The 26,390-nt window shown below is 43.3% G+C and overlaps 1 protein-coding gene across 4 annotated transcripts in view; it reads left to right on the top strand.

Moving 5' to 3' along the window:
- ADAMTS18 (ADAM metallopeptidase with thrombospondin type 1 motif 18) overlaps nucleotides 1-26,390 on the top strand; it is a 314,775-nt gene that overhangs the window by 275,508 nt on the left and 12,877 nt on the right. For all 4 annotated transcript variants that reach the window (XM_044931116.2, XM_044931115.2, XM_044931118.2 and 1 more), the window contains 4 exons: nucleotides 16,377-16,518; nucleotides 19,331-19,457; nucleotides 22,986-23,190; nucleotides 24,653-24,838. In XM_044931116.2, coding sequence (XP_044787051.2) covers nucleotides 16,377-16,518; nucleotides 19,331-19,457; nucleotides 22,986-23,190; nucleotides 24,653-24,838 — 660 coding nt within the window. The remainder of the gene's footprint in view (nucleotides 1-16,376; nucleotides 16,519-19,330; nucleotides 19,458-22,985; nucleotides 23,191-24,652; nucleotides 24,839-26,390) is intronic.

The raw sequence follows: 26,390 nt of genomic DNA, 5'->3' as shown, positions 1-26,390 counted from the left end.
GTCAGTGGACATTGAGATTGTTTCGTTCCTTGGCTATTGTAAATAGTGCTGCAGAGAAGGCTGGGGTGCGTGTGTTTTTTTGAAGTAATGGTTTTCTCCAGATAAATGCCCAGAGGTGGGACTGCTGCGTCAGATGGTAGCTCTGTTTTTAGTGTTTAAAGTGAACTCCGTGCTGTTCTCCATAGTGGTTGTACCAATTTACATGCCCACCAACAGTGTAGGGGCAGTCTCATTTCTCCACACACTCTCCAGCATTTATTTTTTGTAGATTTTTTTGGTGATGGCCTTTCTGACTGGCATAATGTGATACCTCATTGTACTTTTGGTTTGCATTTCTCTGATGATTAAATGTTGAGCATTTTTTCTTGTGCTTTTGACGATCTGTATGTTTTCTATGGAGAAACGTCGCTTTAGATCTCTCCATTTTTTGATAGAGTTTTTTGGTGTTTTTGACTTAGAGCTTTCAGGTCTTTTATTTCAGAAGATGAAATTAGGAACCCCAAATCAAACTGGTTTTATCTTAGGGTAGTTTGGAGCTCAACAATGAATCCAGCCCCTGAAATCAGCCTGTAATTACATGGAAGGCATAGGAATTGAACTTTCTGGTTAAAGAATTTGAGACTTGTTTTTCAGTCCTAATTTTTTAGATGGATATGTTTGTTTTCTTTTCTATCAAGCATCTGAGCAGCAAATGTCTTTTCTTTAGAAAAGGTATATTTTCTTTAAAGATATATTTAGCTTGCAAGGAATCAGTTTTGGAGCAACATGGCTTCCTAAGTTTTACCATGAGGCCTTTGATCCATCTCTAAACAAATGTATACAAACCAAGTTCTGTGGCTAGAAAGTTACTGAATCAGAAGGTGGGTACCTCTCACAGCTTCTGCCACCGGCGACCGGAACCGAGTCCAGATGATTCCTCATGAGAAACACGTGTTTTCCTGCTTAATGACAAGCAACCATTTTTTGTTGTTGTTTCTCTGTCCAATTTTCTTCATAATTACAAAGCCCTTCCGGTAGGTTTTCACAGTTCTGTCTGTAATTTAAGGTTTGCTGTTAAACATAAGTTACCTTCAGGAAAACCACAACAAAGAATGAGACAAGAAGTGATGGAAAGTGCAAAGCAGAATCACAGAGCTCCTTCTGACTTTCATCTTTAGAACCTGAATGTCCCCTGTCATTGTCTGTCTTGATCAAATTAAACAGATAATGGACACATTGTCACTGAACACTATGCCAGCCTCAAGCTGAGAATTTTTATTTGTGCTTTGCTTAATTTAATCATCCCTTCTTATCTCATTTATCTATGTTATTTAATTCTGATGAAAACTAAATCTTTGGACTGTTCACCGGGTCTAAACATTTTCCTAATGATTACTGGCTATTTTTGAGAAATGAAAAGAATGGTCTTCATTGGTGATAGAGTTCTACAAAATCAGTCAGGTAATCATCTATCTCCTTGCAAATACATAGAATTCCAGGTCATCCAGGGGTTAGAATTCCATGTTCTCACTGCTGAGAGCCCATGTTCAATCCCTGGTTGGGGAACTGAGATCCTAGAAGCCTCAGGGCATGGCTAAAAAACAAACCAACAAAAACAGCTAGATTGTCCTCGCAAATACAGACAGATCCTTGGGTGTGGGCAGAAATCAAAATGTAAGGGGAAAAATTGGGTAGATCTAATACAATTATAAAAACATAAAGCTTTTCCCAGACTCAACTGGGTATGTATGGTTTTCTAAAATTTCATTACTATATAAATGTGATTAAAACTACAGATCTCTATTAATACAAAATTGTAGTTTCACCACAATGCAGTAAGGTCATATTTGCTTAGCTGTTGTTTTTACAACAGCTTTATGTACACATTCTGCTTATAGATTCAATGAAAGATCCAGTTGATGTCCTTGGAATGTGGCTTGTCTGAAAATAATCCACAGAGAAACTTGTATGATTAATTGGTCATGCTTTGCTTGTATTTTTTAAAGGGGGCATGGTTTCATTCAAAACTAGCAACTATTTTTAAAAATCCAACTCAGTAACCTAGTATTATATCTATTTTATCTTTTAAAAGAATTTGGGTTAATGACTTTAATATTTAAATTGTACATTATTGCTCTCAGAAGAATATGGTCAAATTTCAGGTCAGTTTTTATCACATGCTCATGCCTTTCCAAAATTGATAGAACATAGTGATTCTAAAAACTGAAAAATCACAATAAGCGATAAATTACATTTTCTAAAACTAGACTATATATCAGTATCCAAGTCATCCATCCACGGCCATCTCCTTTAAAGAAAGGAAGTTAAAGTTCATATGCCTTTCCATGCAACTACGAATTGAATAAAAATGAATACTTCTGGAGCCAAAAATATGTTCACTCCAATATGAAATGTTGAATGTGTTTTACAATCCCATGGGATGCTGAAATCGAAGTGTGGGAACCTAACAAAATGGAAAATGCTGTTCTACCCACAGAAAGTACATGTCTGTGAAAGAAAGCACTTTCTCTCTTGGCCTCTTAAAATGACTGCATGTTCACTAAGCTCTTACTATAGTGTAAAATTCAGCAGAAGGGTGTGTTTGCCAAAAAACAAGATGACAGTGTGAGGATAAGGTTCCTCTTTATAGCTCATTCATTTATGTTAGATCCTCCCAATATCTTAGCTAACTCCTGTCTTCAACTACCTTGACATGTATTGATTTAGGTAGCTACCTTCAAAGCAATATTCCTCTGTTTATTTCCTCTCAATGTCTGACTTAAAAACAAACAAACAAAAAAAAACACTAAACTTTCTGTTGAGTGCCCGTTCACTGCCCAGCCCTATATAGACATTGGAGATACATAAATGGTTAAGACATAAATCATGTCTAGTCAAAGCTGTGGTTTTTCCAGTAGTCATGTGTGGATGTGAGAGTTGGACCATAAAGAAAGCTGAGCGCTGAAGAATTGATGCTTTTGAACTGTGGTGTTGACAAAGACTCTTAGGAGTCCCTTGGACTGCAAGGAGATCCAACCAGTCCATCCTAAAGGAAATCAGTCCTGAATATTCATTGGAAGGACTGATGCTGAAGCTGAAACTCCAATACTTTGGCCACATGATGCAAAGAGCTGACTCATTGGAAAAGACCCTGATGCTGGGAAAGATTGAAGGCAGGAGGAGAAGGGGACAGCAGAGGATGAGATGGTTGGATGACATCACCGACTCAATGGACATGACTTTGAGTAAACTCTGGGAGTTGGTCATGGACAGGGAGGCCTGGCGTGCTGCAGTCCATGGGGTCGCAAAGAGTTGGACACGACCGAGCAACTGAACTGAACGGAACATGTCGCCAAATCATTATAGTTGCAGGTCTTTAAGGAATGTAGAGTGAGTTTTGGTATGTGGATCCCATTCTTTTTGAAGCAACATGAGTTTGAACAGGAAGCACCTCTTTAAACTGTTGGTGATACAGGTCCCTCTAAAACTACTGTGTCACTCTGCATGAGGCACTTAAACTGTCTGATGATAGTTTATGATAATTCGGGAAATAACTTCCCCAGGCTAAACTAATATCCTTTGCTGTGTCCTGTAGCATTATCCTGAAGCACTTCTAAGCACCTGAAACCCTCTATTGCTGAGAGATCGTTGTAGCTTCCATAGTCAGCATAGTATCTAGAACATCATAGGCACTCAAAAAAAAAAAAAAAAAGTGAATGAATGACATCTGATGAGAAAATTCATTCATTCATTTAAAGAGTAGAATCTTCTTTCCAAGTTGAAAAACCATCCATGGAGACAACAAATAAATCAAGTGACAAGTGACTTTCTCTGACCCAAGTCAAGAGTGACAGGGCCAGCCTCTCTTCCCTATTCCTGTCCCAAACCACCATCATAATCTGAAGTTCTCTGAAATGCTTCTGCAGTACACATTTTAAAACCACTGGATTTCCTTATCTTTTAGGACTAGTCTTAGAACTGTACTGTTAAAAGTTAAGTACAGTGAAAGGCATTCAAAGTATTGAAATGTGATCCCCTCAGTTGCATTTGAGGTATCAATCTGCTTTCTAAAAGGCTTGCCTTTCCCAAAGTGAATAATTTACGCATAAGAACTTGCTGACCAGTTAGCTCACAGTTGACTCACCTTGATCTGGGGGAACAGCAACTTGCCCGTTCAGGGTAGGGGATTAACCACATCTTTTTACTTATTTCTGGGTGTTACCTGGTACACAGCAGGAGTAATATAGTCCTGGGAAAGAGTGAACCCCAAGAAATAAGTGCATGGCCTGACATCAAATAGAAGTGTCCTCTGCTTCTGGTTATCTTTATATGTCAGAACTTTATGGAATGCTTTCATAGGGAAGCTCAGTTTAAATGGAAAACAGACTTTCACTTTTATCATTGAATCAAGTGCCTGCCCCGTTTTCAGATGGTCTCTTGGAAAGATCTTCATTCTCCTTGGAACCCGGATCCCACAGGGTCCACCATTTGCAACAGGTGGATGTCAGTTTAGACTGTGCTGGCCTTCTTGATTTCCTCAGTGGCCAAGAGGAAATTCCTAAGGGAACTTAAGGATTTATATGATTGAGTTCTTAAATATTTTAGGCATTATTTAAGTCCATCAATCAAATTTTTATTTCAAAGTGCAAATATACATGTATTACATGTAAATGACTTGGAGAAACGGAGTTCATTTTCATGATCCTGTATCCTATTTCTGCCTCAGCCAGGGGGAAACAGCTCATACACATGCACACCCCAGATCAGAAAGAAATCAATATTGATTTGGCAACTGCACACTTTCTGAGATCACTACAGACACAGCTATTATAAACGAGATAATTTCCACGTCTTTCTGTATGTCGGCTTATCCCCCACAGCATGAGTCTGGCAGAGAGTCTAAGGAATTTCTTATGGAACCAGTGCACTCATTAGTCATCTCAAAGATAGAAAAGTCAGCTTATATTTCAGTAGTTTTCAGTATATTATATATGGACCTACCATATTTTTTTGACTGGGTTTGAGAACACAAGGAAAACTGGATCTTTGTTGCTTGTGCACCCCACATAGCTAAATTCTGTGTGTGTGTGTGTCTTGTATAAGGAATGAAATTTTGAAGTGGTTCAGTTCAGTTCAGTCGCTCAGTCATGTCCCACTCTTTGCGACCCCATGGACTGCAGCACACCAGGCCTCCCTGTCCTTCATAAACTCCCAGAGTTTACTCAAACTCATGTCTATTGAGTCGGTGACACCATCCAACCATCTCATCCTCTGTCGTCCCCTTCTTCTCCCACCTTCAATCTTTTCCAGCATCAGGGTTTTTTCCAGTGAGTCAGTTCTTCACATCAGGTGGCCAAAGTATTGGAGTTTCAGTTTCAGCATGAGTCCTTCCAATGAATATTCAGGACTGATTTCCTTTAGCATGGACTGGTTGGATCTCCTTTCAGTCCAAGGGACTCTCAAGAGTCTTCTCCAACACCACAGTTCAAAAGCATCAATTCTTCAGCACTCAGCTTTCTTTATGGTCCAACTTTCACATCCACATGACTACTGGGAAAACCATGGCTTTGACTAGACGGACTTTTGTTGGCAAAGTAATGTTTCTGCTTTCTAATATGCTGTCTAGGTTGGTCATAACTTTTCTTCCAAGGAGCAAGCATCTTTTAATTTCATGGCTGCAGTCACCATCTACAGTGATTTTGGAGCCCCCAAAAATAAACTCTGTCACTGTTTCCCCATCTATTTACCATGAAGTGATAGGACCAGATGCCATGATCTTCGTTTTCTGAATGTTGAGTTTTAAGCCAACTTTTTCACTCTCCTATTTCACTTTCATGAAGAGGCTATTTTGCCTTCTGCCATAAGGGTGGTGTCATTTGCATATCTGAGGTTATTGATATTTCTCCCGGCAATCTTGATTCCAGCTTGTGCTTCATCCAGCCCAGCATTTCTCATCATGTACTGTACATATAAGTTAAATAAACAGGGTGACAATATACAGCCTTGATGTACTCCTTTCTCAATTTGAAACCAGTCTGTTGTTCATGTCCAGTTCTAACTGTTGCTTCCTGACCTGTATACAGATTTCTCAGGAGTAATCTGAGAAAGGAGTAATCTGAGCAGGCATGTCAGATGGTCTGCTATTCCCATCTCTTTAAGAATTTTCCACAATTTGTTGTGATCCACACAGTCTCTTGCTTTTTTGATGATCCAACAGATGTTGGCAAAGGCTCCTCTGCCTTTTCTAAATCCAGGTTAAACATCTGGAGTTCTCCGTTCACATACTGTTGAAGCCTGGCTTGGAGAATTTTGAGCATTACTTTGCTAGCATGTGAGATGAGTGCAATTGTGCGGTAGTTTGAGCATTCTTTGGCATTGCCTTTCTTTGGGATTAGAAGGAAAACTGACCTTTTCCAGTCCTGTGGCCACAGCTGAGTTTCCAAATTTGCTGGCATATTGAGTGCAGCACTTTCACAGCATCATCTTTTAGGATTTGAGCTAGCTCAACTGGAATTCCATCACCTCCACTAGCTTTGTTCGTAGTGATGCTTCCTAAGGCCCACTTGACTTCACATTCCAGGATGTCTGGCTCTAGATGAGTGATCACACCATTGTGATTATCTGGGTCATGAAGATCTTTTTTGTATAGTTCTTCTGTGTATTCTTGCCACCTCTTGTTAATATCTTCTGCTTCTATTAGGTCCTTACCATTTCTGACATGGTAGAAATGTGAAAACCGAAGTTCAGAGTTGAAATTTACTCCTCCCTTTGTTGAAAAATAATCATTTAATCTGAAGTGTGTGTGTGTGTGTGTATACATATATAGTGAATATATAGTGAATATATAGTATACATATATAGTGAAAAGTGAAAATGTTAGTTGCTCAGCCATGTCTGACTCTTTGCAACCCCTCAGACTGTAGCCCACCAGGGTCTTCTGTCCATGGGATTCTCTAGGCAAGAATAGTGGAGTGGATTGCCATTCCCTTCTCCAGGGGATCTTCTTGACTCAGGGATTGAACCCAGATCTCCTGCATTGCAGGCAGACTCTTTGCCATCTGAGCCACTAGGGAAGCCCATATATACATATGTACACAAATTATATATATTTTTATATGTTTGTATGTATGTGTGTGTATATGTATGTATGTATATATTATATATATATATTGGAGAAGGCAATGGCACCCCACTCCAGTACTCTTGCCCAGAAAATCCCATGGATGGAGGAGCCTGGTAGGCTGCAGTCCATGGGGTCACTAAGAGTCGGAGACAACTGAGCAACTTCACTTTCAGTTTTCACTTTCATGCATTGAAGAAGGCAATGGCAACCCACTCCAGTGTTCTTGCCTGGAGAATCCCAGGGACGGGGGAGCCTGGTGGGCTGCCGTCTCTGGGGTCACACAGAGTCAGACACGACTGAAGCGACTTAGCAGCAGCAGCAGCAGCATGTGTGTGTGTGTGTGTGTGTGTGTGTGTGTATATATATATATATATCTGTGTATATGTATGTATGTATATATTATATATATATGTGTGTATATGTATATATTTTATATATATATATATATATATATGTGTGTGTGCTGGGCATTTGGAGTATGGCTGAAAACTTAATGTTTTTCCACTTCGAGATTGAGATATAGGTAACATAAAGTCAGTAATTTTGTCCTTTGTTTAAGTACAATGCAAAAGGCCCATTTAGTACATAATTTTAAAGGGCCTTGGCAATGAGAATTAAAACAGAAATTCTCTTTGTTTTCATGATTAATGAAGGTGTCTACTTAGAGATAATAACGCTCTGTAGAAGTGACTGAAGATCAGCTGTTTCGTTAGCTGTTGCATGCTAGCTCTCTCCCCAAACCCTGCCCCTGCGTCTCCTCTGCCCCCTCTCTCCCCTCCCAGCTGCCTCTCCCTTCTCCTCTTCCTCTCCTTTATTCTGTTTCTCTGTCTCTGCTTCTCTCTCACACGCAGTCACACACAAGCACACACAACAACGAATGAGTCACATTCTCCATCAAACTGTCGTGAAGTTGGAGGGTAGGTGAGGAAATTCATCATGAGTGTTTCATTATAAAGTAACTTCATCCCTGTCTGATAAACAGTGATTTAGGCTGACATGATAACACAGGTTGCTAGTCTAAGACTGAAATATGATCATCTGTGTTTTTACAGCATTCCTTTTTTTTTGAGGAAAAAAAAGTCTTAAAAATAACAGCTCTCCTTCACGTTAAAGGTTTTTTATTCCCCTCTCTGTTAAGAGGCCAGAAGGGAGTGTTTAACTCTTTGAAAGCCCATTCCCAATTAATCATGTACCAAGGGAGAGTGCCGCTGACCCCTACAGCAGCGTTTGTAACGACAGCAAGTGAGAAATAGGTTAGCCACAGGCCAGATTTAAGGCAGAAAAAGACATCTCAAGAAAATTACTATCATAAGCAACTTCCTCCACTCTTTGGCCAGAGGCGATGATGGGTGGGTTGAGGGGGAGACCAGGTGGACGGACACATTGATCACCGAGTTGACGGTGTGGGAGTGTCATGGTCAGGGACGTCCCTTTTCATAAAGCTCCTTCCTCATGACCCTGCTGTCTGCACCCCTTCCCCCACGGGGCAGGGGCCGAGATGAGCAAAGATGTGCCTCGGGATAGAATCAGTGTCGGGGGGAGAGATTAGCCAAGGAGCGGGGACGGAGTGAAGACATGGCTCACGAAAGAGGCCGAGAAGCGGTGGAGGACTAATTGAGACCAGATGACGGGGAACCCCAGGCTCTGGAGGAAGAGTCAGACATGCTCCCGAGATGCTGCATCACTTCTCCCCAGGTTGCCATTCGCTGTTTGAAGTGTGGGCCTCCAGTTAATTCGCGGCAAATACTTCTGTGACAGGTTGGAGCGCGCTCTTTCTCTCCCCTAAACTCCTAGGAATGTGGATGAGTTGAATTAGAGTTGTAGTCTCCGTTCAATGTGTCAGCCCACACCTTTTAAGCCGCCTCGTAGATGGACTTCCAAGGCCCCAGTCGGGGTCTTTGTGGTGCTGCGTCCTGTCAAATCCGACTCACTCACACCTAATCCCAGAGATGATACCTGCTCATGTTCTTCGGGCTTTGAAGCAAACAAGAAGCTGGGGACAACTGGCTGATTTTTCACATCAGGAGGCTTCCCAGAAAATCACAGGATCATACAGAATCATGAACTCACACCACAAAAACGATTCCTCCTCTGACTTAGTCAACATGTAACGTACTGTAAAATCCATCCTTTATCAGAAGGGGTCCATCTGTAAAGTGGGTTGAATTTCAGCCGTTAAAATGGTATTTAAAACAAACATTTCTGTAAATGAAGGGGGAAATGGATTGAGGATATTAAAAATCACAAATCCTTAAATCAAGAGGAGCCTGGTAGGCTGCAGTCCATGGGGTCGCTAAGAGTCAGACACGACAGAGCGACTTCACTCTCACTTTTCACTTTCATGCGTTGGAGAAGGAAATGGCAACCCACTCCAGTGTTCTTGCCTGGAGAATCCCAGGGACGGGGGAGCCTGATGGGCTGCCGTCATGGGGTCACACAGAGTTGGACACGACTGAAGCAACTTAGCAGCAGCAGCATGTGCAAGAAGGGACATTTTCAGGTTGGAACCTGATAGCACAATGTATATGTTAGAGCATGTTATTGGATCCCAGTGACAATATCTTTTCAGTGTTCCTCCAGTCTTGAGAATTTTAAATTAGAATCCTAGACATGACATTTCAGCGCTGGAGGTGCAGTGTCTTGAGAGTTAAGAGGTCAAGTTTGCGAATCATGCAGTATCAGAAACTTGAGTTCCTCATGTTGCTACTTGCTGCTACGCTGCTAAGTCGCTTCAGTCGCGTCCAACCTCTAGTGACCCCATGGACTGCAGCCCACCAGGCTCCTCCATCCATGGGATTTTCCAGGCAAGAGTACTGGAGTGGGGTGCCATTGCCTTTTCCAGTTTCTACTTACCAGCTGTGTTCATCTACAAGACTAGGGTATAAATAGCACTGTGCCTTCCTCATGGTGTCATTATTAACTGTAAAAGAGATAATGCTGTACAATGCTTTGCCTGGCATAAACACCATAGTATGGCTATTATTATTTTTTAAAGCTATCAGGTGCATTATTACATTATTGAAGATGAGAAAGAAGCTTCCAAGCCTGCACTAAATAAAAAGCTGGTCTTTAGAACCTAATTATAACTCTTTAGTTTCCACGGGAGGGTTTGTTGTTCAGTCACTAAGTCATGTCCAATTCTTTGCGACCCCATGGACTGTAGCACACCAGGAGTTTCACTATCTCCTGGAGTTTTCTCAAACTCATGTCCATCAAGTTGGTGATGCCATCCAACCATCTCATCCTCTGTTGTCCCCTTCTCCTCCTGCCCTTGATCTTTCCCAGCGTCGGGGTCTTTTCCAGTGAGTCGGCTCTTTCCATCAGGTGGCCAAAGTAATGGAGCTTCAGCTTCAGCATCAGTCCTTCCAATGAATATTCAGCACTGATCTCCTTTAGAATTGACTGGTTGGATCTCCTTGCAGTCCAAGGGACTCTCAAGAGTCTTCTCCAGCACCATGGTTTGAAAGCATCAATTCTTTGGCACTCAGCCTTCTTTATGGTCCAACTCTCACATCCATACATGACTACTGGAAAAACCATAGCTTTGACTAGATGGACCTTTGTCAGCAAAGTGATGTCTCTGCTTTTTAATATGCTGTCTAGGTTTGTCACAACTTTTCTTCCAAGGAGCAAGCATCTTTTAATTTCATGGGATTAGGACAACTTCTTTAAAAGAAAAACATAGGCCTTCAATTATGAAACAAAGATGAAGCTGGTTGACGGCATTTTATAGTTTGCATGTTAAAAAATAAAAGTGGGAGTGAAAGCAAGCTATTTACCCGTGATTACTCAGTGTGTCCTTTAGTTTAACCCGTGTGCACCCCAAGCAGAACCTGCATGCCCTCCTTTGGAGGGGAACTGGTCGAGTCCAGCCCCATCTGTGGTTTTTCAGCTTAAGCTGTAAATTTTATCACTCCGCACCCCGTGGTCAGAGCTGCTGGAGTGTTGTGTCTGAAGTCAGGTGGTTTGTGTGTTCAAGGTAGACATTAAACAGTTCTACTGTGGACCTGGAAGCATTTAAGGAGGTTGCTTGCCAGCTATAAATTAAGAGACTCAATGCCAGTTGGCTGGAAAATTCTGTGGCCTGAGTCCAGTTAAGTAGACTGAATTGCTGGCGATCTTTCCGAATGTGTGCACTTCACAGCCGGGCCACACAGTTCTCTGGGCCACGTTGGGATGGTGTGCTGTGAGGCCGCCAGTGGGGGGCGGGCGGCGGTGCTGGGGAGTGGCGTCCGCAGGACCTGGGGGGCTCTCCGTGTTCTCCACTACTGCTGAAGAAAGTTACTGACGGCGCTTGACAGGACTGCTGAAAATATTTTAAAATAGATGTCAGTGACGCGGATGAGCAATTCCAGATGACGTGTTGTTTCAGAGGCGCCTAGAATCTGGGCTGTGTGGTTATTGCACGTCGTCCTGAGGTCCCCTTGCTGCAGAGCTTCGGGTGGGACAGGCTGTCTGCGGTCAAGGCAATGGTCGTGGTCACTCAGGTGTAGACAGACCTGCCAAATTCATTCTCTATCGGAGAAGAGTGGTCAAAGCCGGCATTAGACCACGGGGCCATTTAGAACTTGGAACCTTTTTAATAGTGTGTTAAACTGATGCAGGTGAGAAAACCTCGGCCTTAAGGTCAGGCTGAGGTGGCTTCATGGATGTGGACCCCGCAGAGTCACTGGGACCTTGGGCTCAGAAGTGCCCTGTGATTGGTTTAATGCTCTGTTGTCAACAACTTGAAATCCTTAATCACTTTTTTAAACAAGGGGCCTTTCATTTCCATTTTGCCCTGGGCACACACCCCCCACCATACACACACACAAATTATGTAGCCATTCCTGAGGGTAGAATTGACTTTTTAAAAACAAAGTCTAGTCTTTTTTTAGAGTGGGGTGAAGGACAGACTCACAGAGATTGTTTCAGCCAGACAGTCTGTTTCTAAAGGGTTGGCTAGCACAGGCATAAGACGGTAAAAGATAAGACGACTGCTGTGTATTTCGTTCTTGGTTACTTTGATCCTCATACAGGATAAAGAAAAGGGCGGAGAATGCTTTAACTATCGTTGAGAAGCAAATAATGTGATTGGCAAATACTCATCTTTTATGTATTTAATCTTGGCATTTATTTGTTTAAATAATTACTTTAAGAAGCCTTTATGAGCTGATGTTAAAATAAATTCTACAGTCAGCTTTCTGCTGGTTTATACAAATATTGTCTTTTAGCCTACGTGATTACACACACAATTCTCCTGTGACCTTCCAGATTATTGTTGTTTAGTCGCTCAGTCATGTCTGACTTTGCAACCCTATGGACTGTAGCCCGCCAGGCTCTTCTGTCCGTGGGATGGAGTGGATTGCCATTTCCTTTTCTAGGGGAGGATCTTCCCAAATAAGAGATGGAACCCGAGTCTCCTGCTTGGCAGGCAGATTCTTTACCACTACGCCTGGGAAGCCCGACCTTCCAGATGCACAGACATTATAATGATGCCGTGAGCCACTGGATTCGGGTTTTTTTGGCTGCCTCGGGTCTTGGCTGTGGCACCCGGCACCTTTCATGCGGCACATGGACTCTAGTTGTGATGTGCGGGCTTTAGTAGCTGTAGCGCCAGGACCAGTTGCTCCAAGGCATGCGGGATTTTAGTTCCCCAACCAGGAATCGAACCTGTGCTCCTGGTATTGCAAGGCAGATTCTTAACCACTGGACCACCAGGGAAGTCCCTGATTTTTTTTTAAAGTTGAGAGTCATATTCACTTGTGCATTCAATGAATGCATTAACACATCCCACCAACAAAATATAAAGTGTACGTCCTATAGGCCATTGGCTGTAAAACTGTAATAGTGATACATTTGTTATTTTTCATTTTCTTTGCATTTCTATTGGGGATCCTTTTCCCTATGGGAGTGGAAGCCAGGAACCAGTTTGAACGCAGCAGGGAATGGGTGGTCCTAGAAAGTGGACATAAGTGAGCGGATTTCTTGACCCAGAGCACCTGGACTTGAAATGTCTGTGTGAGATGCGTGTGTGACACAACTCCACTGTACTGGATTCTGGTGTTAGTAATAGGTGATTCTAAGTGGGGTATTTATTCTAAGGTTTTATGTGTGCTTCTTTTATGCCTAACACCTGCTGGCATCCTCTTAAGACCTTGATTCTGAGAAGGTTTTCCTTGGTGACTAATGGGAATTTGGCATTTGTCAATTTTCATGGTTCTACCTGTTGTGTTTTATTTGGTTTCTGCTTTGGATGGGGGTGAGGGAAACAAAGACCCATCTATTAACAGCTTGGTTTTTTTCTGGGAGGCACCAAGATTTTGTTTTGTTGGCTGACAAAGGATGACTACACCATGGAATCTTCAGAGTAAGCCATGATACTTCTGGAGACATTTAAGCTGATAGTAAAGTGGAAGCAATTTCGTAGCAGCCCAGGGAGTGGTCTGGCACAGTGGAGGTCCCTGAACCGCTGCCACCCACCCAGCTTTAATTGAGGTGGGATCCCACCAGACAGAGATAGAGCCAGGGGTTCCTATTTTTAACTGGAAATCTGCTTTGCTTTGGGGGCATGAATGCCCAGCTCTGGTGGTAACAGATTTTCCGCAAGACTCATGGGATGGGAGAGAACCAGCTATTTTTACCCATGCTTTGAATTTGAAGGAAAAAAGAGACATAGTTAGGAAAAGAGAGGATCAGCAAAGGAGGCCAATAATGTGTTTGCCCACACCAAAAAGAAAGTGATCTCCAGACACAGAGAACAAATTTATGGTTACCAAAGGGGAAAGGGGGGAGGGATAAGTTGGGAGTTTGGGATTAATACATACACACTACTATATATAAAATAAACAACAAGGACCTACTTATGGCACCAGAAACTGTATTATCTTATAATAACCTATAATGGAAAAGAATCTGAAAAAAAGAGAGAGAGAGTTATAGATATTTATATGTGTATGTGTATTGTGTGTGTATGGCTAAATCACTTTGCTGTACATCTGAAATGAATACAACATTGTAACTCAACTATACTTCAATGAAAAGTAAATACAAAACAAGATGATATCTTGCAGTCTTTAGGCACAGTTTGTTGGAGTGTCTAAGTTCTATTTTAAACTCATTTACCAGTCACCTGTGTGATCTTGCACAACTTCTTTCTTCTCAGGTTTTATTTTTTTCACTGTGAAAAATTAGCTACATTCTAGAGTTGGAGAAGGCAATGGCACCCCATTCTAGTACTCTTGCCTGGAAAATCCCATGGACAGAGGAGCCTGGTAGGGTGCAGTCTTATGGGGTCGCTAAGAGTCATGCACTGGAGAAGGAAATGGCAACCCTCTCCAGTGTTCTTGCCTGGAGAATCCCAGGGATGGGGGAGCCTGGTGGGCTGCCGTCTATGGGGTCACACAGAGTTGGACACGACTGAAGCGACTTAGCAGCAGCAGAGTTGTTAGAGGACTCTTTTAAAATAATGCAGCGCAAAAGCCCAACAGAGTATCTGACATCCACAAAGTGCCTATAAATGATGGCTCTTTTAGTGGCCACACCTGTTAGGGTCAGATTTATCCAGGGTCCTTGCCCCTTTGAGGTCAAATCCATTCCAGTACCAACCCCTACTTCTGATCATGTTTCTTTTTGTCTTATCTGCTCATCCCAGTACAGTTAACAGACATAGACTCTTGGGCAAATTCTCTTTGGAAGTTCTATTGGACATCTGCCTGGATTCTGGAGTTGGTGATAGGTGATTCTAAGTGGGTGTTTATTCTTAGGTTTTATATGTGCTTCTTTTGTGCCTAACACCTGCTGGCATCCTGGAGACGGGTTATAAGTTATGGGCCAGAATCAATCCTAAAAACTTATATATGTAGATTGAGTTTCAACCCCTGGTGGCTCAGATGATAATCTACCTGCAGTGCAGGAAACCCAGGTTTGATCCCTGGGCCGGGAAGATACCCTGGAGAAAGGGTTGGTTACCCACTCTAGTATTCTTGCCTGGAAAACCCCATGGACAAAGGAGCCTGGTGGGCTTACAGTCCATGGGGTTGCAAAGAGTCAGACGTGACTGAACGAAAAACACTTTCATTATCTGTGGGGCACCAGTGTGTGTGAGAACCACCCTAGGCTTTCAAGTTTAATGTGAAGGTTAACACTTTATAGTTTGGCCTCCCTTCAACATAATGTAAAGATCTATTTTCTTGCTTTCTTAATTGGTTTTACCCAGAGTTGAGAGTCATGGGCTTATAGCAAATGTCCTGGTCCCCTACTAGCTTTCCACATCACAGCTCTGACTGACTAGAGCTACACATTTAAAGTGTCATGGGCAGACTTCCAGTCAACATTAAATGTACTTGGGAACAATGACATGAACCAGCTCTGGAATCAAAATGTCATTCAGTTTAGTCTCTCAGTCATGTCCAACTCTGTGACCCCATGGACTGCAGCACTCCAGGCCTCCCTGTCCATCACCAACTCCCGGAGCTTACTCAAACTCATGTCCATCAAGGCGGTGATGCCATCCAACCATCTCATCCTCTGTCGTCCCTTCTCCTCCCACCTTCAATCATTCCCAGCATCAGGGTCTTTTCCAGTGCGTCAGTTCTTTGCATCAGGTGGTCAAAGCATCAGAGTTTCAGCTTCAGCATCAGTCCTTCCAATGACTATTCAGGACTGATTTCCCATAGGATGGACTGGTTGGATCTCCTTACAGTCCAAGAGACTCTCAAGAGTCTTCTCCAACACCACAGTTCAAAACCATCAATTATTCGGCATTCAGCTTTCTTTATTGTCCAACTCTCACATCCATACATGACTACTGGAAAAACCATGGCTTTGACTAGACAGACCTTTGTTGGCAAAGTAATGTCTCTGCTTTTTAATATGCTGTCTAGGTTGGTCATAACTTTTCTTCCAAGGAGCAAGCATCTTTTAATTTCATGGCTGCAGTCACCATCTGCAGTGATTTTGGAGCCCAAGAAAATAGTCTCTCACTGTTTCCATTGTTTCCCCATCTATTTGCCATGAAGTGATGGGACAAGATGTCATGATCTTGGTTTTCTGAATGTTGAGTTTTAAGCCAACTTTTTCACTCTCCTATTTCACTTTCATGAAGAGGCTCTTTAGTTCTTCGCTTTCTGCCCTATGGGTGGTGTCATCGGCATGTCTGACATTATTGATATTTCTCCCAGCAATCTTAATTCCAAAATGTTGTATAAATAGCTTTAAAATGTTCAGTGAGGTTTCTGGAATTCCAGGGTCTGACCTGCATCTTGATCTCTGATTTGTATCTTATACTGTCCAGATTCTCATGCAAGGCAAAAACCCAGGAATAGCTTGGAAGTATGCACTTCCCAAGGTCACGAATGGAACTCTGCCAGCCTCAAAAAGACACAGCTACGCCTGGAGCACAGTGCAGACAGATTGTTCCGTCTCCTGTGGGGGAGGTAGGTTTCCCAATTCTGTCTTCCACATCTTCTCTTAAAACAGGTTCTCCCACTCCAGACCTCTTTCAATTGTCTGGTTGAAATAAGCAACCAAAGAACTATCTTTATGACTGTCACTATTTAGAGGAAAAAAATTAAATATTATTTGTACTCTTTGGGGATTTTCCTATGTATTAATAGAAAGGAACCAACTCAAGCAAATCTCAAGTCAACTACAACCAGGACTTGAAAGTGATGCATCTGAAACTTCCAGGGGGGAAAAATATAAAACACGTGTCCCTTTATTATAAATATGAGGATTGATGGGTTGATATGTCTGCCGAGAGTTTTCTTTCTTTCTGTCCTGGCTTTTCTGTTGTTGTCAAGTTTCCAGGGGGAGTTAGAGAAGGTAGGCGATAGACAGTGAAAACACACACCAGACGGGCTTAAGGCCGCGAACTAACACATGGAGGAGGGGTAGTCTATCCCCCCAGGGGTGATGTCAGCAGAATCTCTGCAGGCAAGTGGATTCAATCTGAGAAATAACCCTCGTAAGGAAGGAAGAGTCACAGCCATCCCCTCAGTGAGTAGAAGGGAGGCATTTTATTTAGACCTAAGAATATCATGAAGAATTGATGCTTTTGAACTGTGGTGTTGGAGAAGACTCTTGAGAGTCCCTTGGACTGCAAGGAGATCAGCCCTGGGATTTCTTTGGAAAGAATGATGCTAAAGCTGAAACTCCAGTACTTTGGCCACCTCATGCGAAGAGTTGACTCATTGGGAAAGACTCTGATGTTGGGAGGGACTGGGGGCAAGAGGAGAAGGGGACGACAGAGGATGAGATGGCTGGATGGCATCACTGACTCGATGGACATGAGTCTGGGTGAACTCCGGGAGTTGGTGATGGACAGGGAGGCCTGGCGTGCTGCGATTCATGGGGTTGCAAAGAGTTGGACACGACTGAGCGACTGATCTGATCTGATCTGATCTGAAGAATATCACATATTTGTTGGTAAGTCAGTCTTTGTCACACTTGCCCCTTTGGGAAGAAGGCTGAAAGTCCGTAAATACGTCCATGACATGAAACCAAAGCGTGAAGATCGGTCTCTCACTTCCTCGTGCTCAGAGTGCCTGGCGACAGCAGGCTTCTGACTGTGTCCTTCCACTGGGCGAAACGGGGCATCTTGGGACCAGAGGCAGCAGAAATAGAGAAAATGAAGAAATCCTTATGTCTCTGAGGCCTGGGCTTTGGCTGCCCATGCTAGTTAACAAAGTAGGATTACTTCTTTTTTTAAAAAGATAGAATAATTTTAATATAAATATATATCTCACATGCATATTATATAAATATGTTTAATACAGATGATTAATATTTTGATAATTATTATATATTTTTATTAATACACATTTTAAAAGCAGTATGCTATAAAGAAGAGAATAATCTCCCATAATCCTTTAATCAGCAGTAGCCAACGTTAATACTTTGGTCTATATCATTCTATTCTTTTTCTCAAGCAAACATAAAAAATGCATGTGTTTTAACATACTCAGACACCGCCACACATAGCATTTGATCTTTTTATAAGGAACAGAAACCATGCTATAGCCATATCTTTATGCTGTTTTTCATGTAGTGTTTGAGTATAATCAGTTGTTCATACATTGAATGGTCTTTAAGATCATTTTCAGTAATTTTTTGGTATCCAGGGAATGCAGACTTTCTTGGAAAGGAGAGAGAGTCCATTTTCCACTTACAGGGAATAAAGACAATCAAAGGGATGACGTTGGACAGATGCACTGTGGGATTCTGCCTTGCCTTGAATTAGCATCCCCTTCATGTGACTCACAGAGCATGGTGGGTCTGAGGCATAAGAGGAATCCAAATGAATACATTCTCCAGAAGCAAACTCTTAACTGTAGAGAGTCCTGATGTTTTGATCAGTTCCTCCTGAACATAATGGAGAAGGAAATGGCAACCCACTTCAGTGCTCTTGCCTGGAAAATCCCTTGGACAGAGGAGCCTGGTAGGTTACAGTCCATAGCATTGCAAAGAGTTGGACATGAATGAGCGACTTCACTTTCCTTTTCCTGAATATAAACCCACTTCAACCTAATCATTCTAGCAGGGGTGACTTTTCATTGTTGCTCAGATTCCATTTTAAGGAAAAGTCCATGTGAATAAAAACGATTAAAAAAGGAGGCAGGCTTCCTATATGGGGAGCTATCAAATACAGTTATTCACAGAAAACCGTACGTCTCCGATGAGAGGTCCGAAAATGAAAGCCAGGCAGTAGGGTGAACAGACAGAAACAAAAAACAGAGTCATATGAACAGGTTTGAATACATGGTCGGTGAGTGCAAGTTTCCGTTTATATGTGCCCCACAGTCTTATGGAAGTAAAAGTTGCTTCATGAAAACGCAGAATCTTAGAGTTTCCACAATAAATTCACCCGTGACTGTTCTTTGAAGACCATTTTTCATTAGATATGTGCAATGTAAATTAAAGCTTGTGAGACATTTCCCTTTACGGTGGCCCTGTTTTCAAAAGGTCGTTTTTATCACTGTATGATTCTAGAATCCATGGTGGTCTCGAAAACCAAGAAGCTGCATGTTAAAAATATTAAACTATGGAAGCAGTAATCTCGGGGGAGGTGGAGATAGAAGTGGGATTCACATGTGTTGTAGATGTTTTTAAATAAAGTGTTTTCACGCACTATTTGGATTCTGTCTTCAGTAAAATATCAGAACCCTGGTACATGGGAAGCTAAACTTGGAAACTAAATGGCATTGGTTATCTGTAGTTTTCACTTGGTAACTTTTGATGTCTTATTAGGTTACATAAGTGTCAAGGCCGTTTGCTTACGAGATCAGAACACTCAAGTCAATTCCTCATTCTGCAACGCAAGAGCCAGGCCAGCAACTGAACCCAAAATGTGCAATGCCTTCTCCTGCCCTGCCTAGTAAGTCATCTGGGACTGTCTCTCCGGTTGCACTTGTACTTGTGTGCTTTATTGCTGATATGAGATGACTGAAGCCACTGTCAATGCCTCTGATCAAAAGTGATTCAAAGATAGAAAGAATAACCCTCACCCTCTAAAAAGTCAATAGAAAAAAGAGACAGTAGTTGGCATTAAAATATGTAACTTGAAAAACACAAATGTACTTTAGACGTTCAGACCCTGTCTATGCCAGTGTAATCCTGGGGTTAAAAAAAAAAAGGCATAAAGGCATCTTTTTTTAACCTTTAGAGACCCCTCTTCTCTGAACTAAATCAAACAGATATTTAAATAACACAGAAACCTATATTAGCTAAATTTCCCTGCGGTTGTGCACTCAACTTTTATAGAGTCATCCAAGAATTTAAAAATCGTATTACTGTGCAACCCGTGAAACCTCACATGCAAATTACACAGTAGCAAGACATACAGTCAAAAGGCAGGACTGCAGCCGAGTGGTAACCCCGTTTTTGATGAGGACACTCTGTGGGGATCTCAGTGGGTTTGCGACAGGATTGATTTTAGCCACGCTATTGTTTGAACACTAATTTTAAGTAATGTTCCCAAGGCAAATGGAGTCTCTTCTGGTTCGAGTTATCTTCTGCCAAATGTATTTATATAGAGTTGACAGAGTTTCTTCTGAAGCAGTGCTGCACTCCCTGATCTCCCTGATCATCTTAATAAGCAGTGTTTGCTTTGTGGTGATGAAATTATATTGTGTAATCTATTTTTCCTTGTAAAGAGTGTATGTCATAATTGTTTGGGGCTTCAGCTACCCACCGATCCCCTACGCCCAACTGTCAACTTGGGTTTTCTCTTAGAATTTGGAACTAACTCTATCCTGAACACAAAAAGAAGAAAGAAATTTGAGGGGCTTCTGTGGATTTATCTCTTTTGCCAAGAAACGTCTGGCTTTAAACATATCCAGTGGCCCTAATAACCAGTGTTATCGACCCTTGTGGAATAATCTGTCCTTTAGATGGGTTTGTATATGTTTATGTACATGTAGGGATTGTCAAAACACTTGAATGGCAAGCTGCTGTCTTCCTATTTAAAGCCTCCTTTCCACCATTGTTGACCAACCCCATGGACTATACAGTCCATGGAATTCTCCGGCCAGGATACTGGAGTGGGTAGCTGTTCCCTTCTCCAGGGGATCTTCCCAACCCAGGGATCGAACCCAGGTCTCCTGCATTTCAGGCAGATTCTTTATCAGTTGAGCCACAAGGGAAGCCCAAGCAAAGACAGGGACCCCGTTCGTATGTACATCCATGAAGAGGGAGAGAGTATTGATAATGTTTAACTCCTAGAACTTTCGTGATGACCCCATGTATTAACAGAAAACAGTATTCTGTGCAGTGACAAAGTTCTCTGGCTATTTGAAAGCAAAGCTTCCCCTGCAATGACTACAGAGCTGGAGTGGTGGAGTGGACAGGCTCTTTCGCTGTGTTTCCCTTTTTGCCACCTCTTACTTATTGCAGTATTTCCTGTCAAGTAATGGGATCTTTTAGGGACTGTTCTTCAGCAGGGATATATCAGGCCTTAGACCATTAGAATTCTAAGGACAGAGGCGTTCATCTGATCTAACCCCATTATTTTCCCTGTAACAACCATGTGCTATGCCCTGAGAGCGTGCCAGTCCTCAGCTCAGGACTGGAAGATGGACATGAGTAATTAGTAGTTGCTGCCATCAGTGAACCTGCCATCTAAGGGAAGAGGTAGATGTGCAAACAAATAACTGAGATGCCGTGAGACACATGCTGTAAGAACGACACATGAAAAAAGCAGTAAGGGGGCTCCCCTGGTGGTCCAGCAGTCAGGACTCCATGCTTCCATGGCAGGAGGCATCACAGTTTGATCCCTGGTTGGGGAAACTAAGATCCTGAAATGGAGAGTGAGCCTGGGGCCCGCGTGTGGAGAACCAAGCGTGTCACAAAAAAGTGTGTTATGCTCTTTCTAGTACTTTTACAAATTCATCATATTTGCCATGTAAGGAAAGAAACTTGAATTTGGCAGACAAAAATGCCACCCGTATAGGCAAATGTTAAAACCAATACTCTCATGATAATAGATATCTTTTCTTTGCCTCTTACTGGAAGATAAAGTGCTGTACAAATATAAGGAACCATTTGCTATCACCTTTCTTTCACTGAATTAGATAACATGGATTATGCAATGTTTTAGAATACTTGTAATCCTAGAACTTGTATGGCAAGTTCTCTGCTGCTGCTGCTGCTAAGTCGCTTCAGTTGTGTCCGACTCTGTGCGACCCCATAGATGGCAGCCCACCAGGCTCCCCCGTCCCTGGGATTCTCCAGGCAAGAACACTGGAGTGGGTTGCCCTTTCCTTCTCCAATGCATGAAAGTGAAAAGTGAAAGTGAAGTCGTTCAGTCATGTCTGACTCTTAGCGGCCCCATGGACCGCAGCCCACCAGGCTCCTCCATCCATGGGATTTTCCAGGCGAGAGTACTGGAGTGGGGTGCCATTGCCTTCTCCAGGCAAGTTCTCTAGACCAACAGAAAGGTGTTTAACCTCACAACTCGGGCTTGAGGGTGGGGGAGCCAGAGCAAAAATCGCAGGACTAGGCAAGTGCAGTAACGCAGAGGTATATCAAAAACATATTTGATCTTCGTGATGTTTTATGTTTTCAAATAAAACTTGAACATTTGTGAGCAGGGTTTGGACTCTGCTGCTTTGAAATGCGTCACCATCTTATCTGGTGGATCTTTTTAATGCTAGGCCTTCGAATCAGACAATTTCAATTAATCCGAGGTGGTTGTTGAAAAGGATTCACAGTTTCAGATGATCACTCTTTAGTGTACACCAAGTCTCAGATACAACAGCTGTGGAAAAAGTGAGCTCAAAATCTTGAAATAAGGAACTTGAGGTTATTTCTCCAACACAACCATAGAGTTTAAGGCTAACCAGAAAAAGAGGTTGGGGGAACGGCCTATTTAGAAACATTCTTCTTGAGACCCTCTCTCAATGTGTCTCTCTTTTGCATGTGTGAACGCACACACACCCCTCTCCCTTCTTCATTGATCTTGTGTCAATAGTCTCATTATTTTACTTTGTATTAACTTCTGGTGTAGAAATGATCAGAAAGTATTGCCTTGATGTGTTCACACAGCCACTACTTCCACAGGTACCTTCATGGGAAGAGCCTGGCTTCATTCATTTTTTCCAACCCTAATGCCTGGGAGAGTCTCTGGCACAGGGTTTAAGATCCCAGTAAATTAGACTGAATTGCTCAGAGTTCCAAACAGCATACATTTCTTCGCCTGATGGTGGGAATGTATTTTTCCCCAGAACTATGGGGTAATAGACCGTGTAGGCTTGCAAATCTATAGAAGAAGAATCAGTTATTGGTTGTTGGTTCTGTGGTGGAGCAAAGGCTTCCAGCAGGTGGCTAATCTTTCACAGTAACTGCTTTGGCATTGATGATGCAGAGTCTTAGCTTCCCCGGAAGTAATCCCGTCTCTCCCTGAAAGCTGGAAGCCGGGCGAGTGGAGCGCCTGCAGCAGGTCGTGTGCGGGAGGCCAGCAGAGCCGGAAGGTGCAGTGCGTCCAGAAGAAGCCCTTCCAGAAGGAGGAGGCGGTCCTGCACTCTCTCTGCCCGGTGAGCACACCCAGTCAGGTTCAAGCCTGCAACAGCCATGCCTGCCCTCCGGAATGGAGCCCTGGGCCCTGGTCTCAGGTAAGTGGGAATTACTGGAGTCATGAGTCCAGTCCCCGGGAAAAAGGAGGGAGACAAAAATACAGGTGGTGTCTCTGCTTCCCCCCAGAGGATCTCAGCTGTTTATACCTTCATGGGAATCACACAGTCATGTGAATGGGCATTTTAATTAGCATCTTTTGTGATTTTTAGCCTTTTTGGTGATGGTCATGCAGCCGGATAGGCGGCGCTAGTGGTAAATGACCCACCTGCCATTAGAGACCATGGCCCTGGAAACGCATTTCACAAGCAGATGAAAATTTTTACCATTCTGGAAAAAGAAAGTCACAAATATAAATAAGAATTCTATTGAATAAGAATTAACCACCTAGATGTTAGCACCATGAATGAATGATGTTCCGTGGTGCAGAGCCATGGTCTGACATCAGACATATTTGCTCCTCTCCGCAACTTGACAGGTGGCTGACTCATCACGTGACCCTCAGATGCTTCCCCTTTAAAAATGGGGTAATAGCAAGAGGACCACTGGGAAGTCTCATCCTTTGTATTTGTAAGGGAGATGGAGACAGGACACTGATATTATCAGACTTAGCCAACCACAACAGAGAACAGTCATTTAATGCCTTCTGTGTGATGCTACACATAAGTATATACCAGAGCCTGTATCACATGACCCTCTAACCACCCCATGAGATCATTTCTGTCCTGGCTTTCAGAGCTGTGGTTCAAAAGCTGTTGGGATCACTTAGAAGACTTTTGAACCACAAATCTGAAAACCAGGGAATAATTTGCTGCCTTCCTTATTTCACAGGTCTTATGAAGGTCAAGATGGTAGGAATAGAAGAGCGTTAGCTGGCCATGCAAAGTTATTCCCAAACATTTGATGAGTGTTGACTTAATTTTCCCTGAGAGTTAGCACAGTGCCCAGCCTAGAGATAGCAGAGGACAAGACAGATAGACAAGACAGACAGAAGGGCAAGAGTTGGACACCCCCAACCCATTTTGATGAGTGCCATAGTCTGTGGCAGTTGCTGTCAGACATATACTTCTATGATTCTCCTTCTCCAAATCACTGAAAATCCTCTTTAGCCAAATGCCCAAACTGACTCTGCTTTGTGCCAGAGAGAGACACAGTTACAGCAACCAACTGTGTTATAGACCTTGCACCATTTTCCAGGTTGTTATGTGTGCTATGCACAGAAACCCTCTCTTCTTCTCCATGAAGACTAAAACCTGTCTTCAGACCTGGGACAACACAGCAGCCCCTGAGTGTTCAGATTGTTGAAGGAGATCTAATCTGGACTCAGAGTCTCTGGATGGAGGAAAGATTTCTCCTGCTGACTACAAGGAATTTTACTGGGCATTTGCTCCTGGTGCTTAAAAATAGCTTTGTAAACCCTGCATCAGTGCTTTTCCAAGCATTTACCTGCAACACGGTCACTGGAGACTGGCATTTAATGGCTTTTTCCTTTTTAATCTCGAGTGTTCGAAGACCTGTGGGCGAGGAGTGCGGAAGCGTGAAGTCACGTGTAGACGCGCTGCCGTGGCAGAGGCCGTGCCCGAGAGCTCATGCACCGGCGCCCCGAGACCAGACTCGCAGGAGGGCTGTGTGCTCGGACGCTGTCCCAAGAACAGCCGGCTCCAGTGGCTCATCTCTTCGTGGAGTGAGGTAGGCGGTCAGATGCACTCCTGGGGGTTTCTGAAATGCTCAGCTCATCCACCAGCATCTGGAGGCTTGCACATATACACCAGGTAGCTACTTACTGTTCATCCTTCCCCACTGATTTCTCCATGAAATCCCGATTGTAAAACATCCATCTCAGTGATGAGGCAATGCATGGACGGTGGAGGTACCAAACTGCAGAAAGCGTGTGTATAAAAATACAGGTAAGGCGAGTGGAGTGCTGTGATGGGGTCTGTGATTGCCTCAGAGAGCTTAAGCTTGGCAGAAGAGATTTCCCAGGGAGACTGAGCCTGAGGGATGAGCAGGAATCCGGCAAAGATGGAGTCGGGGCTGTTCAGAGAGAGGGTGCGCCCTGTATGGGCAGAGCTGGGAGAGTATGACACAGGAGGAATGAATGGGGATGGGTAGAAGGTGGAAGCTTCATCAAGCACAGATCGTGATAGTGTGAGGTGGCAGACTAGAAATATATCCTGTTAACGTTGGGGGAGCTAATTAAAAGTTTAAATAAAGCAGTGGAACAATCAGGGTTTCATTTCAGAGAGAGAGGATCTCAAGCCCAGAGCCGGGAAAGGTGCCCACATGGATACTGCAGGGATGCAAACGAAAGATGAAATGTTTCAGGGATGGAGGAAAGCAGGGTCTGGAGAGTGCTTTCTTTCTTTCTTTCCTTCTTTGGAGGATAATTACTGTATTGTGATGGTTTTTGCCATACATCAATATGAATCTGCCATCGGTTACATGTGTCACTTCCATCCTGAAACCCCTTTCCACCTCCCTGCCCACCCGACCCCTCCAGGTTGTCACGGCACCGGCTTTGGGTGCCCTGCGTCATCCATCAAACTCTCACTGGTTATCTTTTACGTATGGTAATATTCATGTTTCAGTGCTGTTCTCTCAAATCATCCACCCTCTCCTCCTCCCACCGAGTCCAGAAGTCTGTTCTTTACGTCTGTGTCTCCTCTGCTGCCCTGCACGTAGGATGGTCAGTGCCACCTTTCTATTCTGTATATATGCGTTAATATACAGTGTTTGTCTTTTCTGAGAGTTCTTAAAGAGGCCTGCGGGCACCTTCAGGCAGCTGTTGGGCAGGGAGAAGGAAGTCTTGAAGATGCCTCCTAGACTCCCAGCTTGGGATACTCATTTGAGTTCTCAGGCAGAGGAAACCTGAGCAGAGATCAAACCAGAAGTACACATCAGTAACCCCTAAGGCGAGGTCTCTGCTCTGACGGAGTCCACAGCCTAGTGAGCAAGACAGTGGCCAAGGAAGGAAAAGGTCACTGGTGGGGCCTGGGGGCAGGGGTCCAGGGAGGAGGGGCCGCTGTCCCGGCAGGTTTGGGTTTCTCCCATCAGTGCCCTTCCCTTCTGTGTGGCTAAGTGCAGAGCAGGGCGCCTGTCTCTCCCCTCCTCTCTCAGTTTCTTTAAGAGACGTTATAACCAAATGGCTAAAGGCCTGGGCTTGAGTCAGAGGCAGCCTTCAGTGATGACTACAGATCCGACCTCGAGCTAAACCTCCCTTTCCTCGTCTGCACAGTGGAGC

Source organism: Bubalus bubalis, chromosome 18 (genome assembly GCF_019923935.1).
Source record: "Bubalus bubalis isolate 160015118507 breed Murrah chromosome 18, NDDB_SH_1, whole genome shotgun sequence".
Taxonomy (NCBI): domain Eukaryota; kingdom Metazoa; phylum Chordata; class Mammalia; order Artiodactyla; family Bovidae; genus Bubalus; species Bubalus bubalis.
Note: the sequence above shows the minus strand (reverse complement) of the source record. Positions and strands in the feature narration are given on the sequence as shown.